The sequence below is a fragment of the Enoplosus armatus genome, chromosome 14, assembly GCF_043641665.1.
Source record: "Enoplosus armatus isolate fEnoArm2 chromosome 14, fEnoArm2.hap1, whole genome shotgun sequence".
NCBI lineage: Eukaryota > Metazoa > Chordata > Actinopteri > Centrarchiformes > Enoplosidae > Enoplosus > Enoplosus armatus.
Window position 1 is genome coordinate 23,017,926 of NC_092193.1, and position 21,924 is coordinate 23,039,849.

At 45.7% G+C, this 21,924-nt stretch overlaps 1 protein-coding gene across 1 annotated transcript; it reads right to left on the reverse strand.

Moving 5' to 3' along the window:
• LOC139296897 (proenkephalin-A-like) lies at window positions 1-4,348 on the reverse strand. Its single transcript, XM_070919461.1, has 3 exons — window positions 4,175-4,348; window positions 3,666-3,812; window positions 1-851 (listed from the first exon to the last, which is right to left on the reverse strand). Exons 2-3 carry the CDS (start codon window positions 3,807-3,809, stop codon window positions 252-254), a joined length of 744 nt encoding a protein of 247 aa, XP_070775562.1. The 5' UTR covers window positions 3,810-3,812; window positions 4,175-4,348; the 3' UTR covers window positions 1-251.
• Window positions 4,349-21,924: the final 17,576 nt, after the last annotated feature.

Below are 21,924 nucleotides of genomic sequence, written 5' to 3' on the forward strand. Positions count from 1 at the left end.
ACCAAAAACAGACCCCAAAAAAAAATGATTGTGTACATCTGAACAATATATGTTTATCTTTTTTTTTTTTTTATCATTACAGGACCAATTGGACCAATGAAGTAGGCAGCAGCACGTTATACAAAGCCAGATGATGCAATGTAATTAGCAGAGCGGGTGGCCAGTTGATTCGAACACCAACAAGTCCAGACTACAAGGTGATTGGTTGAAGAGAGGGATGAGGGGAAGTGAAGGGTCATAACTGTGGCGTACTAGTCCATGAACCCACCATACCTCTTCTGTAGCTCGCTGCCGTTCTCCCAAGCCCGTTTCAACACCCCCCCACTCTTGCTGCTGTCCACCAGCCACTCGGGCCTGCCCACGCGCCTCATGAACCCTCCATAGCGCTTCTTAAGCCCACGGCCTAACACCGCTTCCAGCAGGTCGCCCTGCACCACCCCTCCCTCAGCCCGACGCATGAAGCCCCCATACCTCTTCACCGCCTCGCCTCCCTGACCATTCCCCTCGCCGCCATGCTCGGCCGCTGAATTGAGAATCTTTAGGATCTCCAGGCGCACGTTTTCTTCCTCATCCTGGTTTCCAGGTTCCTCTAGTGCCCCCTCTGGAGAGGAGGAGCGGCGAGACATGAAACCACCGTAGCGCTTCATAAAGCCGCCGTACTTCTTGGCCAGCTGGTGTTCCGGTGATGTCGCGTCCTCTTCGTCAGCCGTCATGGCGCTCACTACTTCCTGTTCGTGCTGTTGACGGGGGTCAGCATCCAGAGGAATGTGGTTTTCCTCTTCCAATAGGAAGTCCTGGCAAAGGCGGAGCTTCTGGCTGTCCAACCCACCCTCGCACTCAAGCGAGCATGTCTGGAAGAATCAAAATGATCATTATGACTTTTCATAGTCGATCAATACAATGTTTGCCAATTCCAACATGCAGTCATGTTTCCATTGAAATCCCTTTGGTTTTATCAGGGAAAGAATCCTTCCATTTTCTACCACAATCAAACAGTGTTTCCCCTATTTGCATTCCAGTGCAGCGCTGCTGCTAAATGATTAGCGCTGCTGCTGTATGAAAATCTCTTCAACTGCTATAAACTCGCTACCTCTACTTTAAGCATTCTATCGTTCGAAAGTGCAATTGAAACGAAGGCTCCGCTGCTATTATACGGGGTCCAGAGACAGGTCAAAACAAATATCGGATCATAATAATTCAACACCTACAACTGTGTACAAATATGTGTCTAAAGGCCTTCTCGTGTCAGCGGGCGCTCTAAATATCTTCTGGCGGTGCAAAATGAAACTTGCGCACATCGGGAGCAATTTGGGCTTCCGTGTCTTGCCCAAGGACACTTCGACCACGTGAACAGGAGGTGGTGAGGATCAAACCCGCCAACCCTGTGATCAGAAGACGACCCGATCTACCTCCTGAGTGCGTGGCAATGCTTTTAGTCCCCAGCGAGGGGACCTCCACTGTCACTGTGATAAAGTGCTAAAAGATTCATTTGTACGTGTACTGAACATGTCAAGGTTTGCGGTTTTAAGAGACTCTACATGCATACGTTTCTTGACAAATGATTCATCCTCCCAGGACTTTGGTTTGGTGAGCACAGGTTTTCACGTTGGTCTCTGTACAGGACCCATGGTGCCAACAACCCATCTCTGTCATTTCTGACAGTAAATGAAGGTTTTGGACTGTTGGTTGGAAAAAAAAAAAAAAAAGCAAGTTGAAGTTACTTTTGAGCATTTTTCACAATTCTTTTGGATTTTATAGACCAAACAATTCACCGGCAATTGGAAAATAATCGATGAATCGATAATGAAAAATATCAGCCCTAATTGAGAATAATTCTCCCACCGACCTGTCGACGGAATCATGGCAGAATAAAACAAATCTCATATATGTTATATAGTCGGAGTGTATTGCGGTGGGAGAGTCGTTTGAGGCCATAGTCCAAACCTCCAATAGCATTCAACTGAAGAGATTGGCACAGATTGGAATAGATTTTTCCACTGACAGACACCAAAAAAAGGGTTGGATTTTGAATCATGTATTGTATGTGGCTTGCTCCATCACTGTTCATTTTCCCGCCTGCTGAGCCTGACAATAAGGCTTAAGACAAAAAGACACAAAAGAAAGAAACAGTCCCTCACCCATAACAACGTAGAAAAGCGCAATTGCTCCTATAAAACCATCTGAACCTGCTGGTTTCTCACCCATTGACACAGTATCCCCTATAAAAGCTGTGTGCCCCCCCCCCCCCCACCACCCACTTATCCCAGTCATCCTTTAACTATGTGAATCCATATAACCTGGTGGCAGTAGTATAATCAGACTGAAGGCATCTGCTGGGCCCTGGGGGCTGCACACTGCCAGGATAACATGCTTCCAACCCCCACGTGTGTCATTGGATTTCACTTATTGGAGCCACTGGAGATCCCTGCTTGATGGCACGGAGGAGGGACTCTCGCTGAGCTTTCAGTGCCGCGGGCTTATGGAGACAGAATTAACGAACAGGAAAATTGAATCGAGGACATATTGGCACCCGAGGAGCTGGGAGGGTGGAGGGCAGCAGCAGCAGCAGCAGCAGCACCCTCCGCTGGCCACATTGTGAAGCACACAGCAAGTGCAAGAAGGGACAGCAAATGCCAAATACGGACAGGCTTTCAGATTTCAAGCCTAAAAGAAAATATTCAATTATAGTATGTTTTGACCAGGTCTTGAAACATTTTTTAAAGTGTACGGAAATCGGGAATGAAATCCACATTCTTGGCGTTCGGAGGATTTCACGGAATTTACAATATCCTGAACTAGAAGAGCCCCTTTGATATATTTATTAATGACGATGGACATGCACATAAATGTATTTTGCATTCTCAACAAAACAATTCAATTTAGATAAAATGTTCTTGTATTTAAGCTGCTTTTTTTTTTGTTGTTGTTGTTACTGATCTATATAGAATGATATTAACACGATTACTCTGGTCTAAAAAAACGGAGGGTGCAGGGGTGCGGATGGAGGAGGACAGGAAAGGAAAGAAAACTCGAGAGAGAGAGAGAGAGAGAGAGAGAGAGAGAGAGAGAGAGAGAAAAGGCGGCACGGAGAGCAAAGAGAATGAGAACGGGAGGAGGAAAGAAGAATAGAGAAAAGGAACCGAAAAGCTAGCAGTTTTGAAAATTGGCTTGAAGCCTACAGAACTATAAGCAGGGCAGAGAGGGAACGGAGGAGAGAGAGAGAGAGAGGGGGACAAAGCCCGTGGGAAAGGAAAGGAAATATATATTATTATTAATATTAGGAAATATTATTTCTATATTAATAATATAGAAACATTATTATCACATTTATAGTCACCTAATAACTGGAGATGAAAATGGCACCGGAGGGTGGGGGGTGAAAGTAAGAGGAAAGGAAATGAAGAAAAACAGAGAGGACAGGAGAGGAACTATACAGAAAGCAAAGAGTGACAGGGGTGGAATAAAAACAATAATAATAATAATGTATAATGTATAATAAACAGGTGAGACAGCAGACTGCCTCTGTAATCTCAGTGATTTAGATTTTTTATATACTAGAAAATATTACATATTAAATATAATATAAATAACACTTAAGAGACAAACTCATAAAAAAAATGTATATATATATACTTTATAGTAACAATCAAATATAGTGACATTACCAGCGAGGAAAAGCCAGACTGCTGTCCCAGCAGGCGGTACACGCACAGTGCGCACTCCTTCCCGCAGTCCGTTCCAACCACCAGCGACACGCACGCGCCCAGGACCAACACCCACGCGCATGTGCCGTGTGCAGGGGCAGCCATGGACTTGAAATAAAACAGAAAATAGGAAACAAGACTTTGTCAGGTAGTTAACATTATACTTCACTACACAATAATAATAATAATAATAATAATAATAATAATAATAATAATAAAACACAAATAACTTCAAACTACTGCAACTAATATTATTAAGTATTGCGAACAGGAACTAAACAGCAATACAAAACGTGTGTGTAAGCCATGTCGTGAAAGTTGCCTCAAGTGTAAACTGCATGAGTGGATGTTGCGCGTGACTCCGGCGAGTGCGGGTATTAGCCGGGTAGTAGCAGTAGTAGTAGTAGTAGTAGTTGTAGAAATTGTAGTAGTACTAGTTGTAGTAGAAGTAGCAGAAGTCATTAGCTTACCTCGGAGTTGTTTCAAACGCTACTCAAGCCGAGCTGTGCTTTCCTCGGGGGTCCGCGCGCGCCCTCGGGGGTCCCGGCGGAGTGGGGAAACTTGTCGAGCGGCGCGAGCCTGTGCACCCGATATATGTGTATGCCGCGCGGCGTCCCGTGTTCGCACGCGGCGCTCACGGCTCAGCCAATCAGCAAACACGCACCCAGACACACGCGCAACACTTTCTCCCTCTCGCTCTCTCACGGTCTATCCGCGCTCTGTCTTCGGTTTTATGTGGGGTTTTTTTTGTTTTTTTTGTGTCCCCCCACCGTGACACACAAAGTGCGGCACCGGACCACGTCGTTCAGGACTCCACCGGCGAAGAGTCCCCCCCCAAGAAAAAAAAACCCCACGAAACACCCGCTTAACTCGCGCGGACTCCGCTCAAAGTGCTCGGGGTACTGCCGCGGCTGGCGGCTCCGCGGCTTGTTTAAGTAGTTTGTGGGGCTTACGTCACCGGGCATAAAGGGGAGTGGGTGGAGGGGTGCGCGTGATGATGTGAGGTGACAGCCCCCCCCCCCCCCCCCCCCCTACACACACACACACACACACACACACACCTATTTTCTGTCACACATTGACTCTATCAAGTCATCTGTTTTATTGCTTCTCAGGAACATAGATAATAAATGGCACTCTAGCGTGCAGCCTATGTGTGGGAATAATATATCACGTTAGCTTTTATGTCTCTAGGCGTGTGTGTGTGTGTGTGTGTGTGTGTGTGCAGTCCGAGTGAGAAATGTCTTTTTATCCTCAACAAAGATGAATTAACATTGCTTTCTCCATGCCATTAGGCCAGTAGAAACAGCTCTGGGAGGGGGGGGGGGGGTTGTTGTTTTATTAACAAATCTGATCCAGTCACTGCCTTCCTGACCACAGCTACTAATAATGTTTTTATTATTATAGTTTTCTGTTTGACGTCTTATCAGAAATTGGAAAAAAAACAAACAATAAAAGAAATCATTCATGTGCGATATAATTTCACTCCACAGTCTGTGAAACCTATAAATCTTTTGCGGGGTTCATTTATTTATTTATTTATTTATTTATTTATTTTTTAGATTTTAGATTCGTGCCTGTGACGTGATTGGAATGAGAGGAAGTGTGTCCTCGGGGGGGGGTGGTCAGTGGAGGCCTCATTTTTTTTTTTTTTTTTTTTAACCGATAAGTGTAAATAGATAAGACACAGACATTTACATTTTGCAAAGTTAATAAAATAAAAAAATTAAAAAACACAAAGAAATCATTCCAAAAATAGGACAAAGAGCTACAATGTGAAACGCAAAGAAATACGATTTCCAAATCTAAAATCACAGCTCCAGCTGGACTGCGTTGCCTGCCCTTTGCTTCGCGCGTCTTTGTGTTTTTTGGCTTGCAGTTCTCTCAGAGCCTGGTCTTTGAGGTAATCGGACAAATGCTCTAGGTGCGGGGCTCTGCTGCTCTTCTATTGGTCTGGTAAGCTGCCAGTCATCCTGCCGGGGAACTCTAGGCCCACAAAACTCGATGCTATCACCATGCGGGTGGTAGAACGCGGCACCGGCGTAGCGAGAGAGAGATACTGAAAGCCGGCGTCTAGGAGACTGGAGAGCGACGGCAACGCCGACAGCACCCGAGACATGCACAAAAGCAGGAGCGCCTCCCCCCCATCACGTGTGAGGCCAGATGAGCTTAACACATTCGATCTCCTCAACAGAGAGTCGGCTGTCGAGTCTGCCCCCCGCCTCCAGAGGACCGGCCGCCGTCAGTATCCGCAGCGGATGTGAAGAGAACCCCGCTAAGAGTGAATGTGAGTAAAGCTGCTGGGCCTGATGACACCCCTGGCCGTGTCCGAAGAACGTGTGCCAACCAGCGAGCTGACATTTTCAACTTACCACTGTCAGAGGAGAGTGTTCCTCCCCCTTCCTCAAGACAGCCACCGTCGTCCCTGTGCCCAAAGAGCCTGCGGTGTCCAGTCTAAACGACTACCGCCCTGTGGCACTCACCCCCGTTCTGACGAAGTGCTTTGAGACAAAACTCATCAAAGGCAACATCCCAGCCAACTTGGACCCTCATCAGTTTTGCGCTCAGAACCAACAGATCCTCAGAGGATGCCATCTCCACTGCCCTGTTGCCATGGGTGCGGCCCTGTCCAGTCATATGATATATATATGTACAGTATATATATATATAACATATGACTTAGGATAAAAAAGAGGAACCTGACCCTGGCGCCAGGACAACAACCTCCTCCTTGAATGTCAGCAAGACTAAGGAGCTGGTAGTGGACTTTGGGAGGAAGCAGGGGAGGAACTATGCATTTTCCCTTGACTTTTGTGCTTCTACCATGGCCTGGTGCCACCGGTTATGAAGTAACGTTGATGTAGCGATATATATGATCGCTATCAGCTATCAGTGGGGCCTAAGGATGGAGTTGCCAGTTGGGCCGTCCAACGTTTTAGTCCAGGACGAGCTGTCGCGGCCCCTCATCCAGAGGATGATCCCTACTGTTTTTCGGTGACCCGCAGGCCTTTCCTCCAGCGCTACCGGCGGTTTAAAAATGTCTCATTGACCGACTCGTGATCCACGACACGATATCTCAAAAAGAACGGGGCGATTTATATACATTTTTCTGTTGATCTGGCACTATCATACCTATGTAGACAGAAAATATTCCAATCAAATGGGCAGATTGACTTGTAATACTCTCCTCTAGCGACACCCACAGACAAAATGATATTGCCTTTACACAGCTAAAGCCCCTTGAGGTAAATTGTGTCTTGTGACATTGGGCTCTATAAAAAAACTTGACTCGACTGCTACTGAGAATATCACATTCCATCCGATTTTGTGGAGGAAAATTACCATTACCAGAGGGACGACTGGAAGGGCTTAGATAAGGACTTTAGATAAAAAGATATTGCTGCATGGATTGTGCCCCCCGGTTAAGGTTTCGGAGAGCAAGGGCAGAATTTGAGGGGGTGCCCAAAAAGATTTGGCCCACCGTGCACCACGCGCAAAAGTAAACATCATGTCCCCGTGCATCAAGTCACGCTTGACTTATTCAGTATATTCAACCTAAACCGTCGTCTTTCCATAACCGTGACCAGTTGCTGAGTGTTTAAGGTGACCATGCTTTAGTTGCCAAGCGCATGTATGTCCAATCATTTTACAGCTTACAGTTTTTGTTCTTATTGTGTTGACGTAAGATGTATTCCGTTCCGATTTACACAATACAATACACTGTATAGAAGTAGTTTTCCAGGAGACGGTGGTTGGTTTTGTGATGTGATTTTAACTGCTCCTAAATGACCTGCAGACGTCTATATAACATGTTTTTTTTTTATCCCTATGTTCTCTCTAATATATAAACTAAAGAATAAATGATACTCCACACTGATCACTTTCCCATGGCACTACATGTCCACATATTATCCCGATTAGGTATCTAGATACAGAATGTATGTTCATTGGAAGCACTGCATTATGAAGACTTAAGTCTTGTGAGGTCGCACACACACACACACACACACACACACACACACACACAGACAGTGTCAGTCCTTGCGTTCCTTCTTATATCAATCCCCCTCTCCTCACCTTATCTCCCCCACACAGATGCCGTTGTCATTGGTGCAGGTATAACAAAGACAAGCTTTTTAATTAGGAAAAGGCGTTCTGCTAACATTAGCGCACCGCCTCACTGTTTGTTCCCAGCACTTGTTTGTCAGGAACAAGAGCCTCAATAAAGATTAACCTGCAATGCCCGGTCATGAGCTGTGTGTGTGTGTGTGTGTGTGTGTGTGTGTGTAGGGGGGGTAGGTGTCAATGCATGCATTTCCACGTTTGACTATGTGCTTGCTGATGCAGCTGTCTAGAATTGGTCCACGACAAGGGCCAATGCAGATCCGTAGCAGATCCCCGCTGGGGCCCCTGCTGGATCCTTGGCTGTAATAAGAACCTCCTAGAACTAGTATGAATGCCAAAACAAACATACTAAAAACACATTTATCACCGCCCTTCCCTGAACCCCATTTCTATCAATGGGGAGACAGTTGAGGAGGTTGACCGTTTCAAATATGTTGGGATCACACTGAACACGGAACTCGGTTTCGACTCACACACCACTGGCACCCAACTGGCTCCGGGGTCCACAGTAAGGCCCACAGTGGCGGCCGGTTCGATGAGATCTCCTCCTACCCACCCATTCCCGAGTCGAGGGATCGTTTTTCTTTCTTTTCGCCGAGACAACGCCAAACCTGCCCGCCCTCACTCTCTCCACTTCTGATATCCAGGACGCGACTGACCGATTTGTTTGCCATCCTTGTCCCAATCTAAAAAAGAAAGACATAGTCCCCCGTTTAGCGCAACGGTAACCCACATAGTATCTTTCTCTTATCAAATGTGATACTTGCAACCAAATGGCCATGACAAGACAAGGCATCTAAGCAGAGGTCTATGGAGATTCATGCCTGAATGCATCAAGACTCGCTCAGTGATACACGTGACAGTTTGTTGAATGTGTCAGGCCAAAGTTGTTAGGCCGTGCTCAACAATATCCGCAATTTGTCTACTTGGTTATAGTGCAGCAAGACCTCACCTGCGGTTGTAGAAGCTTCATTGAAATACTTTAGGTGGGTTTAATAATTAATGATGGCAAATAAAACATATTTCCAGTGTCAAATCATTTGCCCACCTTTCCAAGTACCACTTGTGGCTGTTTTTTCATTTTTCATTTTTTTTTTATTATGAGTGATGTACTGTTATCTGCTTTGGCAGGCGACAGATACAAGCCATTTAACAAAACAACGCTGTGTCGTGTTGGCCGGTGTGCGCAGACGTTTGGAGGAACAGCAGTAAAATGATAGTTTGAGCCACAGGCTGCTCTGTGTTGCGACCAGATAAAGACAACAAAACAGGAAATGATACTGACAGCTGGCTGACGAACACTTTATGCTGTCTGCAAATGCATACACTTTCTGCTGCGGAGACAGGCGGGGTTAGGCTGCTAAGCCAAAGACTGGGGACTGTTGATCTGTTGTTGGCTTAGCTGCAGTTTAGGGCTCAGGCCAGGTTTGAGCGACCAGCGTTGCGCATGATAGTAGTGTTTCAAAAAGGACTCAAAGAGGGTCAACGAACGCTAAGGGGATGAAAGTGAATTGTCAAGCCTGAAATCTGGGTGGATGGGCGGCAGTTAATATACTTCACCCTCCCGACTACCCCAGCGCATTTCAGCTGTAAACATGAAGGTGGATCAATATGGGTAGTTTACAGGGCGTATTGATCGAGTGCCGAAGAGTCTAAAGGCTCTGTGCAGGCTGATGCTCACCAGGTTCTTGGTTTAGCGTGTGAGCATGCTGAACATTTTCTAGAGCTATTAGCACAACACAAAACAGACAGCTGGGGCTGATGGGAATGTGATTTGTTTTTGTAGGTATCTGATCATAACTCAAAGTACTGGACAGAGCTGGAAATTAAAATGTTGGGCCCGACCTCACTGCAAGTCCGGGGCGAGCGCCAACCTCTGGGTATGAAGAGTGAAGCCAGGAGTGAAGCCAGTGCCCAATCTTTCTAAAAGGCCAGCAGGGGGGGGGGCGACTGCACTGGACACTATGAGAAAATGACCTTACTTCCCACTTGATTTATTACCTCAGTAAACATTTTGCTAATGAGTTTAGGGTCTCAATCGCTAGTTTCAAGTCTTCTTCAATACACATGATGTGCACTTTGTATATTATGGTCCCGTTCAGTGTAAAATAGACAATAAGTACATTTACAAGCTAACTTTGTTAGCGGCTACCTCGCGTGGCATAGCCAGGAGCCAGGTGCTGTCAGGTTAGGTAGGCGTGCATATCGTCTTTACGTTCTCAGATCCCCAGTTCCACCCTTTCGTCCAAATATGGTCACTTTTGGCGAGATAATGGCGACGGCCAAATTCCACACTGTAGGCTTCATAACGGTCCACGTCCACAACCCACGGGTGACGTCACAACGGCTACATCCACTTCTATTGTACAGTCTGTGGTCCAGAGCCTAAACTGACTATGGCTTCTCTTAAACATCTGGTTCCGGAAATCACCAAGCCCACCAAGTCCTCAGGTGACAGGTCAAATCACAAATGGTCCAGAAGGCCAGTTCGGATAAAGACTTTAATGCCGAACAAGTGGCTTACCAGGGGTGTACGGGAAAACACCTCTGTTAGAAGTTTTAGTTTACATTTGACATACATACAGACAGATATCTGATCATACAGATGAGTTCTATTCTAACTGCTGGCTGACTTGCTTTTGGTGTTTTAATGCTATTAAGTTTTAGTGCTCCATGTTAATTGATTTTCAGTGTTTTGATTCCACTGTCTTTTAGTATTTTTTTATTTATTTTTAATCAGTACCGTCCATCCAAGTGTTTTAATTATAACATTCTTTATTTTCAGTTTACTCTCAGCAATTTAATTTATCATATATTTATATCATATTTTAAATTAGTTTAATGAAGGTCTGTGATTGCGCAGACCTAAGACACTGTTAATTGGAAGGGCAGGTTCCCACTTGTGACAGGAACTCTGTCGAGACAGGAACTCTTGAGCTGCGGGACGATCCAGCAGGTTGTAAACAAACAAACACTGTGTCCAGATTATCTAAGCCACTTTATTTTGGAGGTGTGGGTCATCATTTTACCGTTCACTGTCGCATTCTCCTCCAGTTAAATGTGGTAGATCAGTGGTTCCCAACCTTTTTCTTTTTTCTTAAGGTTTTAAGGTACCCCCCCCCCAAAAAAAGGGAAAAAATTGCCTTTATGTCGTCTGACATTGCAACGTGTCAGACGCCGTTCCCTCATATTTTCAGGAACGCAATTCTATGTCCGTATTATGATTCTCTTTTTTATTTCACTGCCACACATTCGTTTTAACAGTCCAAGCAGCTTCATAATGAATAGCACAACTTCTAACGTAACCCTTAAATTTAGTTGTCGTCTTCACAGAGATGAATTAAATGTATGTATGTATATTGTTTTTTTGTTTTATTTTTATATATAAACATACTCTTACACCCTTAAAATCAAGAAATCAATTGACGGCCTCAACTGACAATCAAACGTTCAAAACCAGGCTGAAAACCAGAATGAAAGCCTGGTGCGTCTGTGCGTGATTACCCCCCCTCACAAGGCCTTTTGTTCATACGGACCCATTGAACGCTGCAATGAGGGTCGAATGCCACATCTGACAGCTAGGCTATATTTAAAACACGAGAACAATGCGGGGACATATGGCTTTGCACGCAACAATGCAGCGCATTATTTGAGCCAAACCAAACCTTGCAACCCCCCCCCCCCCGACAGGTGAGACAGCTGCGCAGCGTGATCCCGGACGTCTCACCTGCTCTTCAGTGTCCAATTATCATCCTCACTATGTGCAGACCTCGGTTTCCTGTTGCTCCCAGCCAGATGTCTTGATACAATGCCACTCAATTTACACCTGTCAATATGCAATATGAGTGCCTTTTCAAATCACGACTATATAAATATATATCAACAGATGAATGCAGTGAACAGCATTACCCCGCCACACTGGGATGAATACGGCATCTAGTGTCTACAGGCTCTACAAGTGAGGTCTGCAGAGTATCCAGCGCAACAGTGGGCATTGTTTTTTGGAAAGACTGGATATACTGTAAACCACCACAAAAGGGTATTACAGTATTACATCACTCGCTAGTTGTTTGTCGATATGAAGCATCACAATTTGTACTTTAAACTCATTGTATCACCGCCGGCGTTTATCACTTAGGCGCCGCTTCCTGGGGCCTCATTACAGAAACGGAGATCCCGACTGCTTGGATCGGATTCTTCCCTATCGTCCTACCCTTCCCGAAGGGCGCGGCGCCTCTCTTAAAACCCCAACGTGGCCTAAGACGCCGTCTGATGTAAAGGCATCACCACACACACACACACACACACACACACATCACCGCCGGATCATTACACGTAACGGCATCATGTACAAACATCTTCGACGAGCATCATTCGGGAAATTATGTTCAACATCTGCACCTAGGAGAAAATTACCCTACACTCTGAGCAAAGTGTCCTCCCGCCCACCCCCTCATTTACCCACCATGATTATGTTGTTTCTGATGATGGCGGCTAATCAAGCATCAGCGCTACTAGCAGGTGCCAGCCTCGACTGCACGTACACACCCTTAGAGTGTGCGCACTGCATTGTTCAGAGCTCCTTCATCCCACTTCACTCTCTCTGATAACGCTAACACAAGTGTAATGACCGCTGTTTACAATCGATCTGAGAGAGAGACATATATATATATATATATATATATATATAGAGAGAGAGAGAGAGAGAGAGAGAGCAATAACGATGAGGAGGAGGATGAGCGTAACAGCGTGGATGGGGGGTAGCACCATGCAGTTTCCCCTCATACCTCCCATTATGGGCAAAAGATATAAGGGAAATGATTTGTGCTTTTGCTCCTGGGGGTAAGGTGGGGGGGGGGGGGGGCATGAAGAGCAGTGGGAGGAAAGACAAGGAGGAGAGAGAGAGAGAGGAAAAGAAATGGAGAAAAAAAAAAAGGTAGGACGAGGTGAGATGAGATGAAGAAAAGAAGAAGAGCAAAGAGACGGGGGTTATAAATGTGGGACATTAACAGGACTGGTTAGATAACAGAAAAGGAAAAAAGAAAAAGAAAAAGAAAGAACAGAGAGCAGGAGGTGAGCGGCTTTGAGCCAGTTGGAAGTCTTGACTGGCAACTGAGTTCCAATATGTCTTTCATCCCAGAGGCGGCGCTGGTCGTGGCAGTAGACACGACATATTCATGAGCAATGCCGGCTTCCTGCCACGCCGGCGGCCTTTTAACATGTACAGATGTACGGCTGATGCGTAGTTGGAGAGACTAACTTCCACGTATTTATATTGAGTTTCCATAATTCCAGCGGTTCAGCGTGACAGGCCTGTGAGGAGTACTTCCACTCACTCGGTCCTAAACGTTAGCCCTAATGATCTCTGTGGCCGCTTGGGTTCGATTTTGATATTTTACTCAAGTATTAAGCGTAGAAGACGCTTCGGACTTGTTGGAAGACTTGCGCAAAGCTATTGGAAGGTATCTGCCTGATGTTTTCTCTCTTCACCGCGCTGTCTGTCTCCAATGAGAGCAAGTTGTCCCGTGGCTGCAGATGCAGGACGCCGGGACGGAGAAGGTAACGCTTTGGCCGAGTGTTTTGTCCCGTCTGCCGTGCCAGTTCGTAATTCCATCGCTCGCTAATTACGAGAACACGCTATGAATTCCGTAATGACCGAATGAAAGCAAGTGCACGCGTTTTATCCCCTTGAGAGATTTCCAAAAACAAATCAGATCTGAGCAATGCGGAGAGAGCCACAAACTACGCGTAACATGGGCAACAGGTGTGAAGACTGCAGGCTGCCTTCTCACTCGGAGACCACGGTGCTTCGTGTGCTCCCTCCGTGTGGCCCAGGCCTGTGGTTTTGAAATCATCAAATTATGTTTTAGATTCATTTTAGCATTTTTATTGTTTGGGTAATGTGGGGTTGCAAGCCCCCTGAGGTGCTTTTTAAATCATTATGATGTAGCGGGTCTGCCATAGCTTTTATTGTAGGGTAAGAAGCTGCAAAGCGATAATTGACGGTCAGCTGGTGCAGAGGTACTGTTATGTCCCCCCTGAGGTGGCCCTGTGGGGCGAACAAACACTCAACCACAGAGTAAAACAACCACAGCCATGGGATTTATTAACACAAAGACATACATTCAGCAGTTCTGAGAAGGTGAGTTTTCATTAGTGACTTGAACACGGGCAGTTCGGCGCAGTCTCAGATGTGTTTGGGGGAGAGAGAGTTCCAGAGGGAGGGGCGGCTATGGAGAAGGCTCTGTCGCCCCGGGTCCGGTGCTTGTCCCCAAGTGGTGGAGACAGGATGTTGGCATCAGAGGAGCGGAGGCTGCGGGAAGGAATGCGGTGGTGGAGCAGATCGGCGAGGTAGGAGGGGGCCTGGTTACGGAGGGCTTTGTGAGAGTGAGGAGAAGGACTTTGTTGGACAGGGAGCCAGTGAAAGTTCAGGAGGACAGGGGTGACAGAGTTCCGGATGTACTGGAGTTTATTTAGGACTTCGGATGATGTGCCAGTAGTCAATTCTGAATTCGATGAAGGCATGGATCAACATTTCTGGAACTGGAAAAAGGCAGTTCTGGCGATTTGATCGGACATGGTGTTCAAAAGGAGGTCGCGGATGTGTGAGGGCCGTGGTATTCCCTGATGTACGAGACGATCGGGAGGCGGCCCTCCATTGAGACCCTAAACCCTAAAGCAACACTAAACGATACTTGGATTTGTAATTTGAAATTAGTTAGAAAGCAATGAGTTTTTGTTTCATTATTTGCTCATTCATTATTATTTATTTTATGTTAATCATCTCACAGAAGAACAATTAAGTTTTCAAAAACAGTCCTGAATCTGTGTCCTTCTTAAGTTCTGGGTGGAAAACTGTAGAAACAATCAGGAGGAACATCTTCACAGTACCTGTAACGACCAGGCTCACAAGGTGGAGGACTCAAAAGCATGACACAGACTCGGGTAGGGTTGAAAGCAAAAACACAGTCTACTTACTTTTACACAGGCAGAGTTCGGTACACAGGTGAGCAGCCGGACAAGGCAGGTAAATCCAGTAGGGGGTAGGCAGAGGCGTAGCCAAAACCAAGGTTTGATCAAAATCCAATAAACCAAACACATGAGACACTCGGAGTACCGCTGGAGCGCTTGTCTCGGATGTCTAATGAGGGACAGGTGAAGCTGATCAGGCAGGCGGGAAACATGCAAGGGCAGGAAGTGAGGTGCATGAAACGAGAGGAGAGGTAAGTACTACAAAATAAAACAGGAAATGTGCAAGACACAACATGGCGCATGAAAAAGTAAGACAAAACAGACTAACGAACAGAGCGAGACGTTACAGTACCTTGTTATTCAGGCAATTTTGGGTTACTATGCTCTACAAATACGAACTTTAATAAGTCAAAAGTTAGGCCCTACCAAGGAAATGGTGATATCCTTTGTGCGGCTATCATCTGAATGTTATATGCTGGACAGGGGGCGTATAAAGAAATGCACTAAAGTACTAATGCCCCCGACCACGCAGGCTGATTCCAGCCTTCAACAACATGTTCGAATTCATTCGTTACTGGAGAAAACACCCACAACAGGCTGCTGGATCAGGCAACAAACGAACAAGTTCACTCACTGACACTCATATTTACTGACGGGCATACGGACCTATCAGAGGTCTGTTTTCTTCTCATAGACAAATAGGCCTGAATGAGTGCAATATTGTGCGTGCAGTGGAGACACAGCAGTCCAACATATCAAATCACGTCTGATCACTCGCTTGCTTCTACGCACTTTGGTCGCAAACACACACACATTATATATCTTTATTTACCCAGGAAAGATTTGTTGAACGCAAATGATACATTTTAAAGGCAACACGAGTTCAATGATTTTCTTACTGTTATTGAAAACGAAAAAAAACCTGATTCCAATTGACGCCTATGGTGCTGGACTAGTTCTCACGGTTGGCCCAAGACTGGTTTGTTTGAATCCTAGACAGATGTACACATGACATACTGCTTTATGTACAGGGGTGTGACACATTGCAGACTGAACTTATTACACAAGTCATCTCAGAATGGTGCCTCAGTGATGGCTGCCTCATACGTGACTTTGCAAATGGAAAGGTTAGGGATAAACAAGCCTGCTTGAGTGCTTGGACAATGCACCGAAACAAACATCCAAACAGGTCAAGAACACATCAAAAAAACAAAGAAGTGAAGCTTTTGAATCCAAACTAAGGAATTTACTAGATTGTGCATACACTTTCTCAAACTTCAAGGCAGTTTAGCAATACACTAAAACTAAAACAAAACGGGCTTCAAGGCACAGGGCTTTTCATAAGGGTCGTGTCCCAGGCCTTCATGGCCCCAAGGTCTACAAATCATGTTCCTACAACTCAACTGGGTGTGCACGTGGAGCAGGCGGTCTCACTGGCCATGTCCACTTTGTCCCCCACAGTGAGGCAGACGTTGTGCAGCTCTGCACAGGTGGTGATGACTGAAGGGACTAAGGTGTGATCGACCTCCAAAGCCCTGAAAAACAGCGATCTCCAGTGTGTCTTCAACATGCCAAAGGCCCGCTCTATAATGGAAAGGGCTTTAGCATGACGGCGGTTGAAGCGGCTCTGCACCCTCCCTTGCAGTGGATCTCTGCATGGGGAGATGATGGCCACAGGTATTTCAATGTAGGGGTAGCCACTATCACCCACAATAAAGTAGCCTACCTTGCAAAGAGTGGGAAACCAAAAATGTATATATTTATACTTATTGCTGAATTTTGATGTATTAGGAAGTTACTTCAGTCTCACCTGAGGGAGGACACATAACCTCCCTGTTTTTCAGGACTGTGATGTCACGGATGGAGCCAGGACACCCCACAAAAAGGTGCTGATGAAGAGGCCCTTCCCACCACATACTGCCTGCAGCATGCGAACATGGCAGCCATAGATTGAACCCGCGCACCTGGAGAACACTGGGCTGTTGGCCAGCTGTGCAAATGCTTTGTCAACCTCATCCAGATCTGGGCTGAGATCTTCTACACCAGTGTGTGCCAGTCTGCAAATTGTACACATGAAAGGCCTGGCACACCGGACTGTACAATAAGCCGTGTGCCAACCAGTAGACGATGATCAATATATGCGCCTTATGCGACCAGCCAACACATTTCCTCATTTCCTCTCTCTCTGCATGGCTTCCTTCGGTCTCCCCATGCATCTGATGGAGAAGACACAAGTGAGGGAAACGTGGATGCAATTAAGAGACTTGAGATGTACCCATAGCAACTAGGATGACCTGACAGAGGAACAAACGAAGTGAACCGTCCTGAGAGGCTGGTGCAGGAATGAGATTCAGTTGAGGAGGTGGGCAATTGCAGAGCAGACGAGGGAAGTGCGAACAGGATGGGTGGGGCAGTCAGGTGATGGGGAAAGGAGGGAAAGTCAAAGGGCATCTGGTGGACGGATGGAGAATGGCAACGAAGGGGCCTGGGGAATAGGGAAAGTGGCTGGAGAGGTGGGGAAGAGAGACATTCATTGTGATGATCTTTGTGACAATGTCGGAGCTGGGAGATCGTATGTCGCACGCCGGTGGCCCGTTAAGATGTGTGATGATGTGTTTGGGCTCTCTTACCCGCCAAGTTAAGCCAGCCAGCAATTCTAGACAGCTGCGTACCTAGCCACACAATTCCACAATGTGTGCTCTCGAAAAGGTACCCAAGGAATGGGGATGGACTGAGATGTCCATCAATGGCATCCTTCAGGTCATCAATTTTTGCCATAGGGTTGACCACTCGGCTGCAAATTGATGTTAAGAGGTGTACCAGATTGTCTAAAATTTTGGCAGGATCTGTTTGCTCGCCCTCACATGAATTCACTGCAACTTGTAAGTCGGAGAGGACTGATTTCGAGAGTGTCAGGTGGACAATGTTGGTCTTGTCCATGTACACGGCGTGGAGCAGTGCTCACTGGCCTTAAATGCCATACCTAAAGCCATACCTAGAATGTTGTATGCTACCAGCTAACAATGCTACGGAATGGCCATTGCCATAGTAGCTTCTGCACTCTTGCAGTTATCCACTTTATTAACCAACTGTGGTAATGTAGACTGTGTCAGGCACATCCCAGAAAAAAATGTCCATGCATTTGTTACTTCTAGGCTGGATTATTGCAATTCCTTATTATCAGGCTGCCCCAATAAGTCCCTGAGGACTCTCCAGCTGATCCAGAATGCTGCGGCACGTGTACTGACTGGAACCAGGAAGAGAGATCATATTTCTCCTGTGTTAGCTTCTCTGCACTGGCTCCCTCTAGAATCCAGAATAGAGTTTAAAATCCTTCTCCTCACCTACAAAGCTCTTACTGGTCAGGCACCATCATATTTTAAATACCTTATAGTACCCTGTTACCCCGCTAGAGCACTGCGCTCCCAGAATGCAGGGTTGCTTGTGGTTCCTAGAGTCTCCAAAAGCCAGGAGCCAGAGCCATCAGCTATCAAGCTCCTCTCCTGTGGAACCAGCTCCCAGTTTGGGTCCGGGAGGCAGACACACTCTCTACTTTTAAGAGTAGGCTTAAAACTTTGCTTTTTGATAACGCTTATAGTTAGGGCTGGCTCAGGCCTGCCTGGACCAGCCCCTAGTTATGCTGCTATAGACCTAGACTGCCGGGAGATTTCCCATGATGCACTGAGCTCCTCTCTCCTCCTCTCCCTCTCCATCTGTATGCATTTATGTCCCATTAATGCACGTGACTAACTTTGTATCTTCCCCGGAGTCTCTTTGTGCTTTCTTGTCTTGCAGGTTCCTGAGGATCGTGGTCGCGGTACGCCTGGCTGCGGTTCGCAGGCTTCCATGGATCTCTGTCTCTCTCTCTCTCTCTCCCCCTCTCCCTCCCCCCCTCCCTTTCTCTCTCAACCCAACTGGTCAAGGCAAATGACCACCCTTCAATCTGGCTAACCTTAAGAAGGTTATCTTCCATCAACATATTGACTGCGCCACGAGGAGAATAAACACTTATGGATCACTGCTACACCTCATCAAAAATTGGTTACAGAGCGGAACTGCGTTCAGGAAGAGCGACCATGCGGCCATCTTGCTGAGGTCAGAGTATGTAAACAAACAATAACGCATACCCCCAGCAAACTGAAGGATCTGGTGGGATTATGTTTTCACTCTGATTGTACCTCATATGATTACATGTGACAAATAAGCTTTATTGATTGATTGATTGATGTTCAAGATCAAACATTCGTGAGCACCTATATTCATTGGGTTTCAACTGTGGCTGCTGAACTATTGAAGCAAATCAAGTAAGTTTAACACACCGCCAGAGAAATACATATGTCTTTAAATCAAATGTTGAAAACCTTTTTTCGAGACTATCTTAATTTTCGTCTGCCGTGAGCACGCTAGCATGTAGTAATCCTTGTTGACGGCTTCGCCCTTTTCAGATCATTAATGCTACTTTGCGAAGGAAATTCTAAATCCACTAACCCTATCGAGTGATCTCCAAGACATTTTCGTGAAACTCTGAGCTGCTGATCAGGAGACAGAAAGCCAGAGGCGAACGTATTGCTTCTGATAGATTTGACGATAAAGAGATTGAATTTCTGTCTTAGGCTGTTTATTTCTCCCTTTCTTTTCTGTCTGTTTACTGGTCTCTTCATGTTGTCTTTCATCACGTCTTCCCATTTTCTCCACCTCTACCTGGTGGCGAGTGTCAGGGGGCGATAAAAGTAAGCAATGCCGGGCGGTGAACATAATGGAACAACCTTGGAAGCTTCCATCAGATACTGGGAGAGCACATTTCCTGAAAGTGCCTCGACAACAATAACAACAAAAAAATAAAGGCCCCGCTCCATTGATGAGAGAGTCTGTAAAATAATCATAAAAAAAATAAAAAAGTTGCTTTCTATCCAAAAGAAAAGAGCCATTTTGTCCAAACAACGTTCATCTGTCTGAAAAGACTACCCATTCTGCCAAATATAAGTCAGCTATGTTGTCTGTTGTGTTTGTATGATTGTGTGATTAATGCTGACGACTGTGATTCTGCAAGCCCTATTGAAAACCCACCAGTGTTTTTATTGTATCTTCTGTTTGGCTTAACAATTTGATTGGACAGACTGGAGCATAATGTAGGTCAGCGGTACCTGTCCTGTCCCCCACATGCTGCATTCACACCAACAAACACTTTAACTCCATACTGCGTGGATTGTAGAGTGTGAAGACTCACAGAACATGAATGGACAGAATAGAAATGTATTACACAAACAATGGGGTAAAGTCCTCTGGCCGGTGACATAACCTCAATATCGCTGCCATTTGAGTTTTGCAAACAGAAGTTAAAACTGCTAAGGCCAGAAAATAGAGAAGTATAACACGCTGGTGATGACTCATGCAGCATAATTGACGGGGCCGGGCGCCAGGCTGAAGTTACCGAGGGGGCTATTAAAAATTGCCAGGGGGCAATGAAATAAAATCCATTGATTTAACCATCCTATAGCCTCAGAAAGGCTCAATGACAACCACATAAGGCTTCTGTTTCAAAATCAACGAATACAGTTATTAATCAAAAGAAAACAGCACAAGCACTGAATATTTTTTTAATTCAAGAATGATTCTCTGTCAAAAACCAGCGCCACCATGGAAGGAGGGGGGGGGGGGGGCACGGGAACCAGTCAGAGGTTTTCTGATTGGATGGCATGTTAGTTAGTTCCCCAGCTGTGTACAAAGATGCGTGGCTGGAATCAGAGGAGCCAGACAGGAGTAAAGCAGTTTTCTGTTGCTCCGGAAGTTCTCCGATTAGATTTACAAGGGATTGGGGCTCAGTCTGTAGTTTAAACAGCTCTGTGGTCAGGACCATGGGAAGGGTGGTACGGTGGTGGCCTAGCTGGCCTGAAATGTGCTTGGCTTTCTGGTGTCTATGGCACTTCGTTTGCTGAACCAAACATGGCGGTGAAGTGCAACGAATACTGGATCTAGCTCATCTGGTCTGCGCTGTACTGAGCGCATTTCCTAGCTATTGTTGATACACAACATGCAAAAGACCATTAACCATTGCTAGGATTAAGAATGCCCTGTGTGTCATGGCAATTATATTAAGTAATATATACATAGTAATATTCTTCCAGATCGGAGGTTGAGCAGAATGGTCCATTTTTTAGAATATGAGGCAACGCTTCAGGGGATCATCGGAAAAGTGCAGGATGCCATTGTAAGTCATGACCCCGCGATATTGACTGATCCGCAGGGGAATACAATTGAACAGATGGGCAACATTCGTCTTGTTCTACTTCGTCGTCTTTACTTTTGTGATTGAAAATGAGTTCGCACATGTTGGGCTACTTTAAAAGTTGTGATGGTTTTTCTTGGTTTCCAACCCCACTTGTGTCCACTACTGGAAACAAAATGCACTAAAGATTCTTGCTTTACAAGAACGGGACTAAAAAAATGAGGAGAATGGGGTAATCTTAGGAAATAATATTACTCTTATTTGTCCAAACATTGAAATGCATTGGGGGCTTTTTACTTAGACTTATCACTACCTTTGTTTTTCAAATTAGCACCTCTTTGCCTACCCTTTGGCCATTACTGCTTCTGTATATATAGTGGCTTATATAATGTTTGGGACAACGATTCATTTGGCTCTCAGGGTTGTATCTATAGTATCTGAGAGCCTGACAACTTAAAAAAAAACATATTCCCATAATCAGGGATGGAAATTGAGCTCCCCCTGCTCCACCCCCCCTGGTCATTTTGTTGTGTGTGTCTTGTTTTGAATGAATGAATTTCATAAGAAGCAGCCCTGACTTGGCCAAGCTACATTTGCATACAAAAAGCCTTGCTTTTGTTATTTAGTTGTTGTTTCCCCCCCCCTCTTCTCTAATCTTTCAAACAAAAGGTTAGACTTCCACCCCACCACCAAATCCGCTAAAACACAACCAGTACATATCTATTTTTACCTATGTTTTTTCTTTGCAACAGACACTAAATGAAGATGCTGCAGGCATGGGAGAGCTCACCAATCTGGCTGCCACTCCAAGTCAGTCATCCTGACCCCATCCTGCCATCAAGCAAGGGTCCTGCTGTGTTGCTTGTATGAGTAAGCGTGCAATAGATAGTAACAGTC

Bases quoted from the DNA above. Each gene is read 5' to 3' on its own strand.
- LOC139296897 (XM_070919461.1), bottom strand. From the start codon at position 3,809: ATGGCTGCCCCTGCACACGGCACATGCGCGTGGGTGTTGGTCCTGGGC. The intron at 852-3,665 runs GTAATGTCACTA...TGATTCTTCCAG, and splicing joins AGTCTGGCTTTTCCTCGCTG to ACATGCTCGCTTGAGTGCGA.